Raw genomic sequence first — 20,950 nt, forward strand, 5'->3', positions numbered from 1 at the left:
GCATTTTCAAAAACAAAAATGAGGATTTTACCACTTTTGTTTGTTGTTTAATGCTTGCCAAAGTTAGAAACAGTACCATCTTAACATTGCCTCCCCTTGTCCCCTTTGTAGAGTCAGGGTACCTGCACAAAGCTGTGATCCTGGAGAAAGGTGCACATATCATCGAGGAGATCCAAGTGTACAATCAACCTCAGCCAGTAACAAATCTCCTGCTGTCAATCTCACGGGTACATGTCACTTCAGATATCAATACATAGCTGTACTCGCAGGGCAATCGCTTAGACCAGTCCCATCATTCTGGTCAACCAATGACAGCACAGCTGTTTGTGACTGACTGAAATTTTTTTTTCTTGATTCAGTATAAAACTCTGTGTATACTTTGTTTAACAAAATTAACTAAGGCAAAAGCTTGGGAATGGTTAGTTTTTATGACCTGTGATGGCATCCCAGGTTAAGATTTACTGACATTTACAAGTTTTTAGTAATTTGGTGTGTAAACGTAATATAATTCTATATTATAATGTGTCCAGTGTCCTTATTATGACCCATTAGTTTCACAAATGCCCACTTCATGTGTCCGGTCAGTATGGTAAGTCTGTGAAAGGGTTAACTGTTCTTCTGTCCTGCAGGGGGCAGTGTTGATAGGCTATGCAGAAGGGGTGGTGTCAGTACCTCTGTCCAACTGTTCATACCACTGGAGCTGTGCTGAATGTATTTTAGCCAGAGACCCCTTCTGTGGCTGGGACCCTGGAATGAAAGTCTGCACAGATGCAACAAGTCAACAGTCTGTGTAAGTCTCATTACTATCATAGCCAATTTAATTCAGACCTGTAACAATGTGCATCCATAACACTTAGTTCAAGATAAAGAAACGAAAAGTATATTCTGGGAAATGACAGTGTGATGAAAGTCAAACTAGACTGTTTTTTTATTTTTTTTGGAACAACAGTACTGTTCATATTTAATTCAGAGTCAAAGCAGTCTGTAGTTGGCTCTACTTTATTTCAGTAATGCTGGATTGATGATTGGTTTGATCCTCTTATGAAAACTGTAAAAATGTAAACTTGAACTGTACACGGGTTTTGAATCTTGCATTTTTTCACTTTTATCGTCTCCTTCTGTTCTTTCCAGTGTTCAGGATGTAGATGGGGGTAATGTATCAGAGCAGTGTAAATCTGCTATACCCAGGTCACGGGCTAGTCTGCCTGTGTCCCCCTCAAGTGAGTAAAACTGATGTAAATGTTGTTTCCCATATGTTTAGACATCTATATATGCTAACGGTAGTTTCTGTCTGTATGGTGTCATTGTATATCATTATTGACTTGGTGTAATGAATTATACAGCTGAAAATCTTGTTGTTCCTGACTTGAAGTAGTTCACTGAAATATTCTTGTTTGTCCTGCTTAAACACTACATTTAGATCAATAAGTTGTTCAGTACTAGTATGTGGCACTTTTCAGGAAATTTGTGTTAGTTTTAGGGATGCTCATTTCAGTTCATTTTCCCAATCAACAACAGCAGCTTGTTAACCGAACATTAACGGTTGTCTGTGACCCGCTAAAAACAAAACAAACGTTTTATTTAATTTAACATGCAAACAGCAGAAACAGATCAACAACAGAACCACGATTCATACATTATTACATTAACACACAACATTACATTATCAAAGAGCATGTGATCAGACCGGTGAATTAGTTTTGCTGTTGCGTCGTCTTTCTCTGTTTGTGCAAAAAGAGATGTTTATGATCAGGGTCTAGGACAGAAGTGATCAGCGAAGGTCTGGCCACTAATAGTGCGGATGCATACGAGACAGAGACGGACGACATCCTTCTTGCGCACGCACTCGCAGCTTCCAAACCATACTCAAGCATGGACACGCATGCAGTAAAAATTATTACTTAACCAGGCTGTCAGGGCGGCACTGATTCGCGTCATTTACAGGCCATTCACAAATTAAGGCTAGAAACGTGGCGAAATGTCTGTAGGCACGTGTCGACATGCACTATGCGTTAACAGTTTTTTTTTCTTTTAGCATAGTAGTAATTTCTTACCTTCGGTTTACTGGTCAATATGAGCATACCTACTTGGTTTCATGATGTTGGTGGCCATCTCAAAAGTATCTAGTAATTTTACATTATAAACAATTACAATGGTAATTTCTGTTCAATTAGAAAGGTATATTTCTGTTATATTTTTTTAATTACCAAATGCATCCCACATTTATTCTCTATTAAATACTTAGGCTACATTATAAAATTATGACTTTTGGGGCAGTTTCCACTTCATAGTGGTAATGTATACATTAAAAGTTTTCATTTTCAATAATTGTTTTTCAAGAACAACCATTTTTTATCAGGCTCTTATGTTTAGGTTCAGTAATTTCACTTTAGTGGCAATGAAAAGGTTATTTGTCAGTAATTGAAATACCCTATTTTTACAAAAAGTCACTTCATGGATAATTAACAACTTGTACTGTCTTTAGCAGCAAAACTCTCTAAGTGTATGCAAGCTTTTTTGGCAAAAAATCTCCACTTCTAAAAGCAAATCTACTTCTTTGGACAAGAAAGAGTAAACAGTTGGAAAATCGCTAAAGATACAAGTACAGACATTGCTAAAGATGAAAGTCAGAATGTAAAAATGAAGAAACCACACACTAGGGTGCGCTGTGATAATTTCACTGCCACATTTGGGTTGTATTATTCAGGTCCAAGTACTCACAAAGGACCCAAGTTTGAATGTGATACTCGGTTGTTTTGCGTGCCATCATTCTTCAATTCAATTACTTAGAGGACTTTGCTAAAAAATGTAATTTTTGAATGGCCATATAATATGTGCAGAGAGTATTTGGTTAATATCATATTTAATTTTTAAGAGAGATGGCAATTAATGGCTTGCATCTGAGCTCCTCAATTTTAAACCCAGTTTTGTACCTTATTAACTCATTCCCTGCCAGCATTTTTTTTTACAAAAGTTTCACAAAATACCTTCCACAAAATTTTTCTTCTTAAAATATATAAACATGCAAATATATCAAATTAAAGAACAGACCCTCTGCTTTCAAACAAATAATAAACTAACAAACAAACAAAACGGGGGGGAAAAAAAACGTTTTATCCTATCTATATTTTTTCTCTACTCTACTCTACTCTTAAATATGGGTATTTTTCGTAAAAAATAAAAAAAATTGCAAAAAGCTGAAATAATTGCATTTTTGTGAAGGAATTTTATTAGAGATCAGATTCAGAACGATTCTCAAAACATACAGAGTTTAAAATTAGTACATAATTTTTTGGCTTCAGTTTATTTATAAATTGGGTACATGCATTATTACAGATTAACATAAAACCTCATCAGAACACGTTTTTTATGCAAATGTTTTCTCTTAATTGATGACATAACTCGTCAATGGTGGGGAAAGGGTTAATGAAAAGTGCCATTCAGAGTGTAAGACTGCCTGTTTGTCTATGATGCCGTCGTGTTTTCCTTTGTAATCTGATCTTCAACCCCTGACCCCCTCAACTGTGTGTCCTTCAGGTGAGGTCCTGTCTGTGTCTCTGAACGAGGTGGTGCACCTGCAGTGCCCAGAAGCATCACAACTAGCCAAGCGCTATTGGGAGCGGCCAAACAGTCAGCTGTCGCCCAAAATCTACATTCAGCTAGACAACGGCAGCCTCAGTTTCGTCGCAATCCCATCCACCCTGGGTCCTTACCAGTGCCAGGCTGAGGAAAACGGCTACACCCAAACTCTGGTCATCTATCATGTACAACAAAAACGCCACCCCACCAACACACAAGCTGCCCCCACACCATCACATCAGCCACATATCATCCCGGATGCTGAGACAGAAAGCAGATCCTCAGTCTTTACTACCAAATGGACGACACCCGGATGGACCATGCCACAGCCAAAACCTGAAAGTACAGAACCTACGGTCACACAAAACGATACGCCGGTGCTCACCACAAGCAGGAGCAGAAACTTCACTCACTCGTCTGTATCAGAGGAGAAGAAATCACAAATGATGGTTGAGCCCGGGGGAAATCTTGAGGTGGCTGACAAGCCCACTTACCTGAAGGAGTTGGTAGTGGTTTCTGTCCTGTTAGCTCTGTGCATTAGCGCTTTGCTAACCATCGCGCTGTACAGGTTTCGGTTACCGTGCCCCATCAGGACTTTCCCGCAGACCCTCTCCCCTCGCAGGGATGCCGAAAGGGGAGAAAGCATTACGTCCCAGGAGAGAGAGTCTCTTCGGGAGCAGTCGCCACATGTGGAGAAACTAAATGGGCAGTCACACAATGGCGAGGTGCATAACGGTAAATCACCCATCACACTCAGCAACAACATGCTGAACGGATCCAACGGCCACTTACCCAACACACCCATCTGAGGGCTTCCCTCACTTCCTTATATTTTAAACTATGCTCTCTTTTCTGAGCCATAATCGGGCCTCTGCTGTGTAAAAACTTGAGCCCTGTAGCCGAACCACTTGTTCAAATGGCACATTGAAACTTCAAACAAAGCTTTGAGCTTCACGACCCAACATGCCGACTGCTCTCTGACCTCTCTGTGAGTGGAAACTTATGTTTATTTTCCAGTTTGTAAATATTGAAGCTGTAAAATTGTGACTGAACTGTTTCCTTTAGTGTATTGTGTTTTATTGGTCGTTTGTCTCTTTTAAACCACTTTTACTCAAACCTAAAGGAATATTTTACCCAAAAACTGTCATTATTTATTCACTACGGTGTCATTCCAGATCTACAGTATGTGCTGTTATTTATTTCTGTGGAACATAGAGGTGAGATTTTTTTTGTCCTGCTCTTTACCCACAAACAAAAACAAAAGTTCTCGATGTGATTGTTCAATATTTTTCAGAGCTAAATTAAAATTACAGTTATTTACCAATAAATATTTACTAATAATCTGAAATCACGTCCACTATCAGATTCAATGACATGAGGGTGAGTAAATAATGTACATTTTGGGGGTATAAACAGTTAGTTTAAAGAGTTAGTTCACCCAAAAATGAAATTATATTATTATTTACTCACCCTAAAACCTCTATACATTTAGTTGTTTTGCTGAACACAAAGGAATATATTTAAATCAAGCAAGAAACCAAAGCACCATTGACGCATAGTAGGAAAGAAAAATGCTATGGAAGTCAATGGTGCTTAAAAACAGTTTGGTTACTAACATTGCTTAAAATATCTTTAGAACAAAGAAATGTATAGGTGTGTAACAACTTGAGGATGAGTTAATCATGACAGAATTTTTGGGTGGACTATCCCTTTAAGTGAACAGAGCCAAGACTTTGATAAAATGTCATGTTTTTATTGATCACTTGAACTTATTTTTACTTGATCAGTTCTTATTATTTTATTACAGATTCGTACGTGGTAAAAACGAAATATCCCTAGCTGTCACAGGGGCTGTTCTCCTCACAAAAAGTACATCTTTGCACCTAAAGAGGTACCTCATATTGGTGTACCTAAATGGTACCTATTAGGACCTTTTTAAAAAGTACTTCCCCAGTTACAGTTAGGGACCATTTTTTTCTGACAGTCTGTTTGTGATACAGGCGATGAATGTGAATGATATGTTTGTAGAGAGTTTGCATAACTAATGAATCATTCTCCTAAATATGGAAATCAAAGTTACTAAAGTTTCTGTTACTCTAGTTGCAATCGCACATCAAACTTTCTTAGTCACTGCCTTTGTTCTGTCTTCTTTTTAAATCCCACCTTTTGAAAGATACATTTGCTTGACTTTTAATGTATTGCATTTTATCATATTTGTACAATGCAAAAATTAAGGTTTTAAAAAAAGATTTTATTTAATTGCTGTAGATTTTGTGTTTGTATATGTATGGGTACCGTTGGTTTTGTTGAAATGGTTTTTATATTGTTTATAGTTAAATATAAATATACCAATATAAAAACAAAACTCAAAAGTATTGTTTTGGTACTGTGGACCTGATAAAAAGGCCACTTTGCTGTTATTAGGGTTGATTGCAATCAATTCTCCTATAGTGGGGCCGAATGAATTTTTTTCTTCAACAGCTTGTGAATGTGTTATGGAATGGTACTGGAGAAATCATTTCAATTGTGATATTGCCAAATTTGAGTTTTGTAAAAACAAATGGAGAAAATGTCGGTTTTAATGGTTCAGAGAATAATTTCCCTTTTTTTACGAATAACTCGTTAATGTGTGAACCACTGTTTTTTTAAGATTTTGTTTATTTTTATAATAAGCTTACGGGCTTTAAATGTTTTAAAAATAAAAGATGTGGATTTAATACGTTTTACTGAAACAAGATTGTTTGTTCAATGAGAACGTTTGCAGTTATTGCCGCTAGGGGGCACCAAAGGACGCAAATCCAAGACGAGACTGCGTTCAGTAGGCATGAACATGCCCCTTTCATAGATTTAAATTCTTTAATTTATCACTGTGGGTAATTCACAAAAAATGTGTCATCCTATAGGTTTAAGAGGCTCATTTAGATGAATTTTTTTTTCTGGATAATGTGCAACAACCTGAAAATCAACAGGACTAAAAGTAATTGTTACATAGAAAAGATTCTGCTGTCAAAACATGTAATGGTAACACTAAAACTGAATTTAAAATGAATGTGTGTTTATTAACAGTGGGTGCCAGACCAAATGAAAAAAATATGGTAGTAGGCTATAAACTGTTGTACAATTTATATGCTAAAGTGTTTTTGAACCGTACCATATTGAATATTAAGGTATACTACAGTATTTTCTACACTTTGTCAATTAACTTAATACAATTTAATAACTTAATATAATGGAATTCGTTCTCCTAACAACGTGAGTTTTTTTTTGTATTTTATTATTTTTTTTATTATGATAAACATATTAATAAAACACAGCTGAAAACAATAATGCAACATTGAAGAAAATAAGGGAAAGAAAAAGAAAATCCAGGGGTTCAAAGAAAGCAAATCGAAACAAGATTATATAAAAACATCAAAAAGTGTGCATAGATTTAGAGTTTTTATAGCCTTTTTGTTACTAGAAAACGATAATAATTTAGTGTAAATTAAGATATCTTCTTTGAAGAGAGAGAAAACGGGGGGAGCGTTCATAGTCTTGCATTTGTGTATAAAATACTTTGCAAGCAAAATAATTAAATTACATAGATAGTAAGTATTTTCATATTGCTTCTCAAAACCAAACAAAACATCTTTAAAGCACAGCTCAAAATCATTATATATGTGATCAGCAATGAATTGGCAAATGTCTAACCACAGTTTTTTTATAAAGTTACACTGCCAAAATAGATGTATTAGAGTTTCTGGTTGTGAATTACAGAATGTGCAGTTTGTATCTATATTTAGTTTGAATTTTGACACAATAAATGTTTTAGCAGGATAATACTGGTGAAGAATCTTGAAAGAAATCTCCTTGACCTTATTCGTCAATAAATACTTATTAGGAAGAGTCCATACTTTCTTCCACAAAATATTTTTCACTTATCTATTCCATTTTATGACAGCATGAGGAGTGGAAACATAGTCATTAAGATACAGAGAGCGAACATTTCTGTTATTTTTCATTGTGGAGTTAAAACATATTCTACCTACAAAAGTGTCAGTCAGGTCTGGAAAAGGTATTACAGAACTTGTCAAACTATTGTTGCCCCTAAATAACATAACAACACAGCTAGGGATAGCATCAAAAACAATGGCATACTGTTTTGGAGTAACAGGGATATTATAACAAGAGAGAAATTCTTGATAAATAAGTAAATAACCATCTTGATTAAATAATTGACTGACCCGATTGATATCATTCTTGAACCAATTTTCAAAAAAAATGGATTTATGCTTATAACAGATATCCTTATTGTTCCATATAAAGTAATTGGTCGGAGAAAAATTGTGCTTGTAGATCATAGACCATGCTAATAAACAATAAATGTTTATGAAAATTAGAAAGAGCAGCAGGGATTTTTTCAATGCTGAAATTGCAGAGTAAAAGAAAATTTAAACCACCCAATTAAGAAAAAACATGCTCGGGTATAATATTCCAAATACTGTATGGTTTTTTCAAGTAATTCCGCACCCAATTAATTTTGAAGGTGTTATTCAAAGTTGCAAAATCAACATAATTAAGTCCACCATTATTGTAGCTGTTGGATAAAACTGACTTTTTTATATAATGTGGCTTATTTTTCCATACAAAATTACACATTAATTGATCAATCTTTTTACATATTGTTTTGTCAAGGTCTAATGAAATAGCTGCATAAGTCAGACGAGAAATGCCTTCAGCCTTAGAAAGAAGAATCCTTCCTTTCAAAGTTAAGTCTCTCTGAAGCCATTGATTAAATTTCCTTTTTGTTTTCTATATGATTGGCAAGAAGTTTAGATCACATCTTAGTTTTGAATTTTTGCTGATCACAATTCCAAGGTAGGTAACTGTCTCTTTAACTGGAATGTTGCATATACTGGAAACAGGGCATTGCTTGATTGGCATTAAGTCACATTTGAGGACATTAAGATGGAGCCCAGAAGCATTAGATAATGTTTATTAAGAGCCAGGGGAATCTGATTTGAATTTTTAACCTAACAACGTGAGGTTAAACACTAGGCGTATTCGCGGATGACGTCAAAGCGCCGCGAGAACGATTAATAATAGGCTTGTTCGACTTCATGCGGCGCCGCAAGAATCGACAGCCGGATGACGTCAAAGTATCGCGAGAGCGAGACGAAATGTGATTCATTGAATCATTCTCGCGGTACTTTGGCGTCATCCGGCTGTCGGTTCTTGCGGCGCCGCATAAAGTCGAACAAGCCTAATATTTATTGGTAGATGCTAATATAACTGCAGGCGAATATAGCCTTAAAGTCAGAGGTGGGCACAATTACATCAATAACTATTTTGTTACAAACTACAAATACTGGCTCATGAAATGTAACAAAATAAAATACAAAATACTGATGTGAAAAATTTATTTAAATAAAAAAAAATGGATAGTGATATAATGGATTAAAATGATCCAAAAACGGATATCTGTCAAATGTCCTGCATGGACAGATAATTTTTTCAAAAAACAGACAAACAAAAAATGTTAAATAATGTATTTCCACAAGTTACATTTAGATCATTTTAATCCACTATATCATTATAAATTATAAAGTGCATTCTGCATAATAAGTTGGAACAGCATATTTTTCAAAGTATTAAAAGTATCTTTTGACATTTTATTTCATTTAAATAGAATAACATCCACACTGACATATAAGTGTTGAGGGTAAAATAAAAATGTGTAAACTTACTGACTGTACTGGAAAAAAAATGGCATGTGCATAATAATTTGGAACGCTGTGTAGTCTCCCTTAAATGCCCAGAATTTTAACTTAAATATCACCTCTTGTTGGACTTCAGTTAATCTCATTGAATATATTGAAAGTGTTAATAATAATACATGTCTGTTAAAGCAACACTAAAGAGTTATTGCTCTTTGCTCCCCCTACAGGTTAGAAGCGTAATTGTTCATTAGCACTGTCGTAAATACTGCAGCATAGCTGGCTCTGATTGGATTGTAGGTCTGCCATAAAGCAAGATTTGTAGTTTTCACTCAAACTACAGGACCACTACCCGATGGTTGGAAACTTCTTTAGTGCGGTTTTGGCCGATAGAGGGCTGCAAAGCGAATGTGAAAGTGCCATTCACCCTGTTTTGAGTAGATGAACCACTGACACTTTTTTGGAAACGTTATTTTAAGGTAAAAAAAAACTCTTTGGTGTTGCTTTAATAGTAAACAAATTCTTTGTGTCAAGACATTGAATTCAACTTGAATTCTATACATTTGCAATTATCAATCCCTACCGTAAAAATAACAGCTAAAACCAGCCTATGCTGGTTGACTGGTTTAAGATGGTGTTTCAGCCTAGTTTTAGCTTTTTAAGCTGGTTTTAGGGTTTTTGCTTTTAATAGCTGGTCAGGCTGAAAGACCAGCTGATCATACCAGCCAAAACCAGCTTTGGCTGGAAGCTTTGCCTGCTTGGCTAGGGTGAAAGTAGCTGGTTTAAGCTGGTCCTCCCAGACAAGCGAAGACCAATGTTAAAAGGATTAACATTTTGTAGAAGTTTTATCTTGTTCAGAGTGCTCAAATGACTTTAATCCTGGTTGGTTTTTTTGGACTTGCATAAAGAGACATCTTTTCCTGGACATTTTGTTATAGTTTGGCAGATACCGTTATGTATCGACATAGAATTTGCAAGCAATACTAGATTTTTGGAGAATCGAAGAACCGTGATACCGTTATCGGGAGCCGTGTATGGTATCATATCGTGGGGTGCCCTGCGTTTCCCATTCCTAGTCATGACCAAAAAAACAACAAATGACACATAATTTGTGATTGTTACTGTAAATGATAAAAACTAAGCTTCATATACAATTTCTTAAATATTAATTTATTACAAGATAAACACTGAAATTAATGATTTTATAGACACTATTATTTTGCACAGAAATACCTGCTTGCTTACTTTGATATTCTCTGCAGTGCCGGTCCTACATGCTGGGGGGCCCTAAGCCTGATGGCGATTAAAGCCTAAAACTCTAACTCTAAAATTTCCTGGGTGCCAGGGAGTGGGAACACTACACTCGCTTGATTTAACCCTCTGCACACTAACGACCTCTCTGGTGCAAGGAAATGTCAGAGCTAGGGCTGCTCAATTATGGGAAAAATCATAATCCTGATTGTTGTTGCAAAAGGCTAAACGTCAAGTGGTGCCCCAGCAGAACGCAATTCATATTTTAAACACAAGGGATGTATTGCTAAGACTCCTTGAAATGCACATCATAAACAGGATTACTACCTAGTGATCTGTCTTCAGACGGAGTGCAGCTCTCTGCACGTATGCGAAAGTGAGAGAAGTGCCAAGATGCAGCAGGTTATATTTAAAAAAAATTATAGTTTGCCTCAGCTCGTATGAAACGCATATAACTAAACAAATGCATAAGGATTACTACTTTAGTTTATATTCAGACTTCGGACAGATGCGACAGCGTGTGCACGTTAGACAGAGAGAAGCACAGCTGCTCATGACGCCCTGGATTTATTTCAGGTGCTAAAAGGAGTTCAAGACGCGTGCATTAAGTATAAAACTATGATGATAATAATAATAACCATTTTCCAACTATTGTCATGACTATCGCCATGAAAGCCTGCTTTTGGCGATATGTCTGAAGATCGTCGATACACGATACTATATCCGCACAACCCTAATCTATACCGAGAAAAAAGATCCTCTGCACTGGACCGAGTTTTCTCTCTTCCCAGTTGACCCAAAGACCCAAACAAGTGATGTATTTAAGAACTAAATCTCTGTGTTCGCAAAGCGTCTGATGAGACTCAGGGCCCTTGGTCTAAGTTTTCCACCTCGGGTAGTGGGCAAGCATCTGGGAAATCGGAGCATTCAGGAGACGATTCTTGTCGACCTCTTTTCTGTCTGCAAGACACAGCCAGAGGTGCTGTTCCAGGATCACCAGGGTGGACATCGCTTGACCAATGGCTTGTGTGGTGACCATGGTCGCACGGAGCGCCACGTCAGTAGTCATGCGGAGGTCCGAAAAGATGGCTGAGTCGTAAGCTCACTCGTGCAGGTCCCTCAGAGCCTTAGCCTAATGAAACTGTAACAACGCCATTGCGTCCAGCGCAGAAGCCACCTCCCCACAAACCCGGTAAGCAGACCCCATCAGGGCTAACGAGTGTCTGCAGGCTTGTGAGGGAAGGGATGGCTGGTCCCTCAGGATGCCAGCGTAACCCTTAACGGCTCCGACGTCGAGAGAGGTGAGATGGCTGATGCGGTCGATTCTGAGAGGAAAACAGGGTTTTCCACAACCGAGTCAGCTCATCATGCACCTTGGGGAAGAATGGCACAGGTGGTGGTGGGGGCTGCAGCATGTGTGGAGAGCCCTGAAGTACCAATCATCGAGGCGAGATGGATCGGGTGGGGTAGGATGAGTCCACAACAAGCTGATCATCGCCATCTCTGGGGCGAACACGGGCTCCACAACCCTTCCCAAAGGAAAGAGTGGATCCTTGCTGCGACAGACACGGAATCCTTGTGAGGAAGCAAAGAGGTGAAAAAACCTGAGCCGCCGCTGCAGTGCTGTTCATCCGACCAACTTCAGGCAAGCAGTGAAGTTCCCAGCAGGAGAGAGCTTCTCAATAGCAGATGATAAGCTGGATTTAAAGCGAAAAAAGCTGATTTTGTATCGCACCTGCCTCTCGTTAAATACTCGCGTGGTGGGGCGGCGCCGGCATGAAGCATGAAGCGTGTTCCCAATTCGTCTGTCACGACGTGACGTCATAGTGACAGACTGAAAGGGAACTTTTAAAGGCTCTCTAAGCGAATCTGCAAGACGTTAGTTTTGTTGACGTTTGAACTTTTTTCAAACAGACGGAGCGTAGCTAACTCCTCCCCCTCCCTTCCGTGCTTTCATGAACGCGCCCAACCCCCACCCCCAAATCCTTTTTGTCGTTTATTGGCTGGAACACTTTGTTTTGTTTTGTGGTGCTAGGTTTGGCCACTGTGTTGTTATTGCCGTTTGTGAGGCCTGGGCTGTCTACAGAGATCGCGTTTTTTTACAGTTTGATCAGCGGACAGGCAGCAAGCAGATAGTGAGGAGATGTTTCCGGTATGTAACAAAAATGTTTTATGGTCTAAAAAGCGTCAATTCGCTTAGAGCGCCTTTAATGCACTGTTCATGCTATTGACACGGTTGATATATGTGCATCTTAATAAAGAAATTTTTACTTCCATATAAGTCTCTAGATAAACTGAATACATGATAGTCAAGCACAATACTGTAAAACAACAGTCAAAATGTTTTAGCCTTTCAGTCACTGCTTTCCATATAGCCATTTATCATTTAACAATAAAATCACAGATAATGGCATGAAGGCATCTTATTTGGGTTAAAAGAGGAAGAGATTGACTTGACCGGAAGTGATGAGTTGCTGCCTGGCTAACATGCGTTTGTTGTTTCCTGTATAGATGAGATGACAGCAGACTCCTTCAGCAGTCGGAGATTTCGCTGCGAGATACACCGTGCTGACAGGTCAGGACCAGAAAAGCAACCAATAGACCAATCTCTGGATTTAGCGGTTTAGTCGTTGTTTAACAGGATGATGCAGACAGTATCTATCTGTGTCTGTCTGTCTCTTATGCCCATCTTCAGCACCTGTTGGGCACATGTCATCCCACGCCTTTCTTTTCCTTTGGGTAAGTTTCTTCTTTTTTTAATGGAGTAAGAGCAACAAGGGGCCTTGGGTGTTTCAATTAAATTAGGAGTGCAAGGTATATCGGTATCTGTTGATGTTGAATTTTTATCTGCTAGTATTGGTGAGTTGCTTATATGTATCTTTTATTGTTTTTTCAGCATATTTTTAAGATAATTTTAAAGCTGTAGTGCTTTTATGGCAAATATTTCAAGTACTAACTACTAACCTTATCATTGCCATTAAAGTGAAATTACTGAACCTGAATATAAGAGCCTTATAAAAATGCTAATTTACAAGAAAACATTCTTAGCCCAGACATTTAATAGGCTAACTAACATCTATACAACAACAAAGATATTTATGCAATAAAATATTAAAGTCATGAAGATTTCTAATACAGACTCTATTCTGCAGTGCAGCACAAAAAGATGAGCTCCAGTATTTACAGGGTGATTCTTGTGGCTTGTGCTACATTCAAAAGTTTATGAAAATTATTGTGGGTATATAAATGATTATTGCACTGTCTATTGTATCATTGATGATTCTTAGGCCTACTTTTGAGAAATTCACAGGTGCTGTTGTAGGTTGTAATGTTGTAGGTTGTAATGTTGTAATGTCATTGCTGTTGTAGGTTGACTCTGCTGCATTAGTTTCAGCTTTACACTGTAGTTACTGAGTACTTTTATTATATGAGATGCTTACAGTACCTTTAATTGCTTTGCAAGAACATGGCTTAATTTTACTCTCGAGGTATAGTATATGCAATCTGGGTTTGTAATTTTTTTGTAATGAGTTTACTGGCAAATTAAGACCAGGGATACCATGATCCTTAAACCAAGTACTGGTAGCTTTGACACTGTGTGCAGGTGAAATCTGATGAAATCTGCATGTCCATACAATACAGTCTATATCAATACAGTCAGTTCAAAATAATATTTTTTCAAATGGACTATAAGATCACCAATATGAACTCTAAACACTGAACTTAATAAACATAACAGTGTGAAATGGCTGATTAGGAAATCGCTACATTAAAGCAAAAAGCCATTATGTACTGTAGTAGTGCTGCACAATTAATCGCATCGCAATCGCAATGTCAGCCTGTGCGATTATATGACAGCAAAATGTTGCAATTATATTAAATAAATAAATGTGTGGACTTGTTAACACAAACTTTCTGATAACAGTTTGATGATTTTTCTTGCCGTTTAAAAAAAAACGAACAAAAAAGGCAGTGCACGTGTGGCATGCACGTGTGTGGCGTGCGTTGTCACTTGTGTGTGCGCAGCGCGGAAATACCAGAGCGAAGATGGATGCAGAGGAGATTGACAGTGATCTGGTAGCCGAAAAAAAAACTCTACGTCTGTTGTATGGCGGTATTTTGGATTTAGGATTACTGACACTGAGCAGTTGCTACATCACATGGCAATACGAAAACATTTCTAGTTTTACAAATACACATTTTAGCATTATCCCTAAACTGTGTGTGGATTTTCCTTAAAACCTATCAAGTTGACTCATGATACCATTTATTATAACCGCACATCGCAATATTAGCACCAATAACCGCAATGGGAAAATTACCCAAATCGTGCAGCCCTATACTGTAGCATAAAGCTGCGCATCACTTCTGTAAAAACGTAATATCTAGATCTTATTAAGGCAAGTGGCTGCATTGAATGTTTTAAATTGAGTCAACTTCCATTCTTTCAGTATAATAAACACTGTAACATTACTTATTACACGGCTCTCTGGAATGCTTGATTCTGATTGGTCAGTTGAGACATTTGCAGGTTCATTCTTTTCAAATAATAACCGCTCCAAAATAATAACGCATAGCCGGACTACTTGCACGAGTAAAATCGCTCCGCGCCAATAAAGATTAATAAAGATTACTGTCTGTTTGGCGCCATCTTGTGACAAACACTCGACAACCACGACAAGACACAGACAGCTTACAGAGACTGAACTTGACAAAATAGAGCATGACAGCTACGAAGCCAACACACAAAAAAATACAGAATGGGCATTAAAACTTCTCAAAGACTGGCTAAAAGAGAAAAAATGGAGACAAGTATGAAGCAGAGGATCTTAATAAGGTATTACGATCATTTTATGCATCTGTGCAAAGTTTCGCGGAAGGATAAAAATGTTAATTTAAAACAAATATGCCAATAAAATGTTTCAAATTCATATTCATGTCCAGTTTTTTTCTTATGTGGCAAGTAGCCGTGTAATAAGCGGGGGGTAGGGTCCTGATCACACTGTCAGGGCTTATTTCCCAATAACTACCGGCTGCCTCTACATTATCCCTTACTTAATAAAAACACCACAAAATCAAGTTGAGTTAACTAATAGTACTAGTATTACTTAGTTTAACTTACTTTTATTGGTACAGCTAATTTTTTATGGTTTGTTGTTGTTTCCATTAACAGTGATTTATATTTCATCAATCCATGAGATGAGATGGCACAAAACGTTTATTTAATCAACGCGCCCGCCCAGTTTAGTTCTGGACAGCTTCAGTATGCAGTCTATGCACAAGCACAAGTCTTCTGAACAGTGGTAACTGCAAAACTCAAAGAAGAAACAGAAACTCTTTTAAATCTTGAAGATAAATGAACATTAAACACTAACAAGTCTCTGTTTTTAGATAAAAAATGCAATGCATGCTGGGAACTACGAGTCTACTGCCTAGTTAGTTATGTTTACAAAAACTTTTTCATGTGGTTTCAACAAAAAATTATTAAGTTCATTTCCTGCTTACAAGTTTAAGTGGATTATACATGATAAAATGAAGTTGAATTTACTCAATAATGTGTTCATTTAGAATTACTCAAATTATTCAAATTTAATGTTATTTTAACTCGTATTTTGATGAAAAAAAAAATCAACATTTTTAATACAGTTTACTCACTTTATTTTTGTTAAATCTACTAAGGCACACTTTTTACAGTGTATGCATGTATAAAAGGAAGTTTGCATTCTCTGATTTACTGTCAATGTTATTTTTGCTTCAAGTGCACTACTGTTTGGTACTGTTTACTTGAATGCTTCAGTTTTAAATCATAAAGACCTTTCTGTTTGGTTAATAACACTAACATTAACCTTTATAATATTATAATGCAATAAGAGGGAGCTAAAACAATATGAGGCTTTCACAAACACATTTTTGAAGGATCCAAAATATAATAATTTTTATTATCTGCAAAATCAGAGGTAGGCCTGTTATCCAGATATGGCATTTAAGTTTTCAGTTTTTCTTTGAAGTTCAGTAGTGCTCTTAAGAGGAACAAAAAGTCCATCAGTGGGTGTTTAGCTTCCTATTAGAAACATCCAGATGGCTTCATTTCTCCTTTGTTGCCTCTTTCTTTCTGGGTCTATTGTCAATGACACCAATAATCTGATCACTTCCAATAATCAGAGTAAACCTCTTTACTCCTGTTTACATGCAGTTTTTATTTTCAGATTATTTGTTATAGGTCAGGTTTTTCCTGTGTTTTCGAAGCTATGATAGTGTTTAAGGTGTGCAATATAACATTTGTTTATGTTTCGTGCATTAAAAAACACAGTATCTTTCACTCAATTTACTTATCTGTATAGCGCTGTTTTTACTGTCCTAAAACGGGCTGATGTCTTTCTTGTTCTATGAAGTCCCTCCTTTAGAAATATGCACATACAGCAACATTACACACTAACTAAAGTTTGAAAAATGGGATCACAAAAAATGTGGTTATTATTCATATAGCCCAATGCACAGCGCAAATAATGAATTCACATATATGTGTGTTACTGTCCACTGTTTTAATTCATTTACATTAAATGACAAACAGGTTCCTATGGAGGTGTTTTATATTCGATGCCATGTTGAAACATTATGACAATGCCTGTAGGGTTTTATATGTTACTGTCGCATTCTTTGCCCCGTCTCTGGATGAAGCCAAGACTATTGACAGCGAGTCATGTTGACAGAGTTTAGAGAAAATTCCTAATGAAAAGTTTACTACAAAATTGTACTTAATGGCTGCATGACAAAAAAAAGGCAAATCTCAGTGCGGTATAGATGCAATTAAAGCGTTTGCATGACTGTGTATTGCGATTAAAATCGGCATATGCCATATGCTTAAATTAAACTTAGATTAAACTTAGTACGATTATGAGTTTTATCACATTATTTTGATTAAAGTATTGTGTTAAAATGAGATTCCTTAATCTCATTATTATTGTGTTACAGTGAGGGTGCAGTGGATTCATACCGACTTGCATTGTTTCCCTTATTGTCTTCAGTGACTAAACACTTGCTGACACATCAGTTGTGTTGTATTTTTTATTTTTATAATGTGAATTATTGATACACATAATGCTTTAGTCTTTGTTATTAAAGTTAAATAGCATGGCCCTGTAACAGACATTGTAATATAAAAGTTATATTAGTGTTTTTAAGTTAAGATATTAGTGTCGTTTTCCTTATTTTGCTGGTTTAGGGTGATAAATTAGTGCCATAGACAAGGAAGAAACAAAATGACTTTGTGGAAACAAGTTAGCAAATTTATTTGCTGATGTTGGTGAAAACTGTTGTCTTCCTTCTTTAATGAATAAGGAAATTTGTTCACTGAACCACTCGCAATCCAACCTTAGATAAGGCTGAGTTGGCATAAACAACTTCTGTCATTTATATGAAGAAGCTGCAATGAGCTTCTTTAAAAACAGAAATCACTCTTATCCGAATTAATAAATGTTTATAGACCATTTCACAAGATGTAAACAACACTGGTCCAGAAGCACTTCCTGTTTCCGTTTGTTAACACTAGATAAACGTTGGGATAAAATAAACCAACAGAACATATAAACCTGAATTAACTGAAGTTAAACAAACATCTTAAAGATAATAATACATGTGAAATAAAAAAATAACTGTCACAAACTGTAACAGGAAGTGTTTCTGGACCAGTGTTGTTTACATCATTTGAATTGGTCTATAGACATGCAGATATATCAGTTTTGCAGATTTTGGGAGGAGTCCTTAATTCCTAAATCAGCTATAGATATATATTAGATATTGAACATGTAGATTGCAAACAAAACATTATGGAGCGGTTTCCCGGACAGGGATTAGACTAGTCATAGACTAAAACATTGTTAAGAGCTGTCCAAACTGAAAACAACTTAAACTGACATATCTTAAAATACATCAGTGCCCTTTGTTTTGCCTCAAAATGCACACAGGTAATGTTTTTAGTAAGGCATGTTTGTTAAAACTAGTTATATTTTCTAATTAAACTAAGGCCTAGTCCTGGATTAAGCTAATCCCTGTCCGGGAAACCACCCCAAAGACTTATATTTGACAAAATTAAAGACTGAAAAATAAAAGTCTATTTGTTGATTTGCATTGTTCAACATTCAACAGATAACAGATGTAACATTACATACTGAATTTTCTTTAGTCTTTAAGCTTTTTAAAAATAAAAATGTGTTATGTGTTGATTCTCATGCAGTCATTAAGTTTAAAACACACACAAGCATGCAAATCTAGTTTTAAAATAGTTGCAGTGTGTCACTGCAGAACAATATTGTTTTGTTGTTTGCATATCACTGAAATTTTTAATGAACAAAAAATATAAATGATTACAGTTTAAGAGAACCACTTTAATCTCTGAACCACTATAATTACTATAACATTCTGAACATTTCTATAACCTGAATGTGTCAATGTACGGTCCAAATCCTGCTTGTGTTATGAGGTAGAAAGGACCCAAAAGCAGTGATAGCAGTCAATGTAGTTTTAATAGCTTGCCACAGGAAAGTCAATGATGAACATAGGATAATAAACCGAGACTTCTTCTGATAACGGGAACGTAAATATCCTCCGTGGCTTTAGCCAACCAAAAGGGCAGCGGGATTCACTAGACACCCGGAGAGAGCGAGAGGAGGCCGATGCCAGCCAGCGGCACCACACAGGTACAGTCAAAAGTCTCTCTCGAGCCACAGTTCTGTGTGACAGATAAATGCAGGGGGTAATTCCAACAACAAACAATAGTTTCTTCACACACGAGACAGGACAGGACAAGACAGGGATATGCTGGTAATAATCCAGAACCGAGGTGAGCACGTCTGCATTGTATAACAATCTGACAAAAGACAAAGACAGGGCACGATAGATAAAGCCTAGGTTAATGAGAGAAGATGAGGAACAGGTGGAGAGAGAGAGAGAGTGGAAGCAGCTGCAGCTGAGAGTAATGAGAGCGGGCAATGTGTGTGTGTGTGTATATGAATGTGTGTGTGTGTGTGTGTGTGTGTGTGTGTGTGTGTGTGTGTGTGTGAATGGAGAGAAAGAGAGAGAAAGAAACTAGGTCATGACAGTGCCCCCCCCACTAAGGAGCGCCCCCTGGCGCTCCCAAGGGGGAAGCCTGACGAGACCGGAGGAAATCATCAATGAGCGAAGGGTCCAAGACGTCCCGGGGGGAAACCCAACTCCTCTCCTCAGGACCATATCCCTCCCAATCGACCAAGTACTGATGCCTACGCCCCCGACGACGCATGTCCAAAATCTTGCGGACTCTGTAAACGGGTGACCCCTCGATACGAATGGCGGAAAGCGCGGAGCGAGGGGACGAGCGGGTGGCAGGCTTAATGCAAGAGACATGAAAAACGGGATGTACCCTGCGAAGATTAGACGGGAGACGGAGCTTGACAGCGACAGGATTAATAATCTTAGTGATGGGGAAAGGTCCGATAAATCGAGGAGCCAATTTACGAGATTCAGATTGGAGAGGTAAATTAGCTGTGGATAACCACACTCTCTGACCCGGCAAATAGCGGGGGCTTTTAATCCGACGTTTATTGGCCGCTATGCACATGCGCTTACGAGAGCGACAAAGAGCTGATCTCACCCTTCTCCAGGTTCGTTTACACCGAGAAATAAATGTCTGAACGCTCGGGCATCTAGAATCAACCTCTTGTGACGAGAATAAAGGAGGCTGGTACCCGAGGCAACATTGAAACGGAGACAGTCCTGTGGCAGAGGATGGGAGCGAATTATGGGCATACTCTGCCCACGGGAGCTGCTCAGACCAAAATGATGGATTACGAAATGCGAGACTACGTAAGAGCCGGCCAATGATTTGGTTGGCGTGTTCAGCTTGGCCACAAGTTTGGGGGTGAAAGCCCGACGAGAGATTGGCAGTGGCACCAATGAGGCGACAAAACTCTCTCCAGAATAGAGAGGAAAATTGTGGTCCTCTGTCAGAAACTACTTCAGAGGGTACACCATGCAATTTGAATACGTGATTGACAACAATCTGGGCGGTCTCCTTGGCAGAGGGGAGTTTAGTGAGCGGGATAAAGTGTGCAGACTTTGAAAACCGATCTACCACCGTCAAAATGACCGTGTTACCATCTGACGGGGGAAGACCGGTGATAAAGTCGAGCGCAATGTGAGACCATGGGCAAGTGGGAACCGGTAACGGACGAAGCAGACCCGCTGGCGGGGAATTACCAGCCTTAGTTTGAGCGCAAACAGCACACGCAGCAATAAAACGGCGAGCATCACGGTCTAAGGTGGGCCACCAAAAACGCTGGTGGATAGCCGCAAGTGTGCCCCGAACACCGGGATGAGCAGTTAATTTAGAAGCGTGTCCCCATTGGAGGACAGCCAAGCGTGTGGGCACCGGAACAAAGAGTAAGCCC

General features: G+C 37.9%; 1 protein-coding gene across 8 annotated transcripts in view; it reads left to right on the forward strand.

Moving 5' to 3' along the window:
• Positions 1-20,950, forward strand: part of sema4ab (sema domain, immunoglobulin domain (Ig), transmembrane domain (TM) and short cytoplasmic domain, (semaphorin) 4Ab) — a 110,508-nt gene that overhangs the window by 53,222 nt on the left and 36,336 nt on the right. For 7 of the 8 annotated variants that reach the window (XM_065293785.2, XM_065293798.1, XM_065293776.1 and 4 more), the window contains 4 exons: positions 112-227; positions 630-790; positions 1,132-1,220; positions 3,538-6,300. In XM_065293785.2, the coding sequence (XP_065149857.1) occupies positions 112-227; positions 630-790; positions 1,132-1,220; positions 3,538-4,388 (1,217 nt within the window). In that variant the 3' untranslated portion in view covers positions 4,389-6,300. Of the gene's footprint in view, positions 1-111; positions 228-629; positions 791-1,131; positions 1,221-3,537; positions 6,301-13,037; positions 13,266-20,950 lie in introns of those variants that run through there. The other variant, XM_065293818.2, reaches the window with a different exon arrangement.

Source organism: Paramisgurnus dabryanus, chromosome 19, assembly GCF_030506205.2.
Source record: "Paramisgurnus dabryanus chromosome 19, PD_genome_1.1, whole genome shotgun sequence".
Taxonomy (NCBI): Eukaryota; Metazoa; Chordata; class Actinopteri; order Cypriniformes; family Cobitidae; genus Paramisgurnus; species Paramisgurnus dabryanus.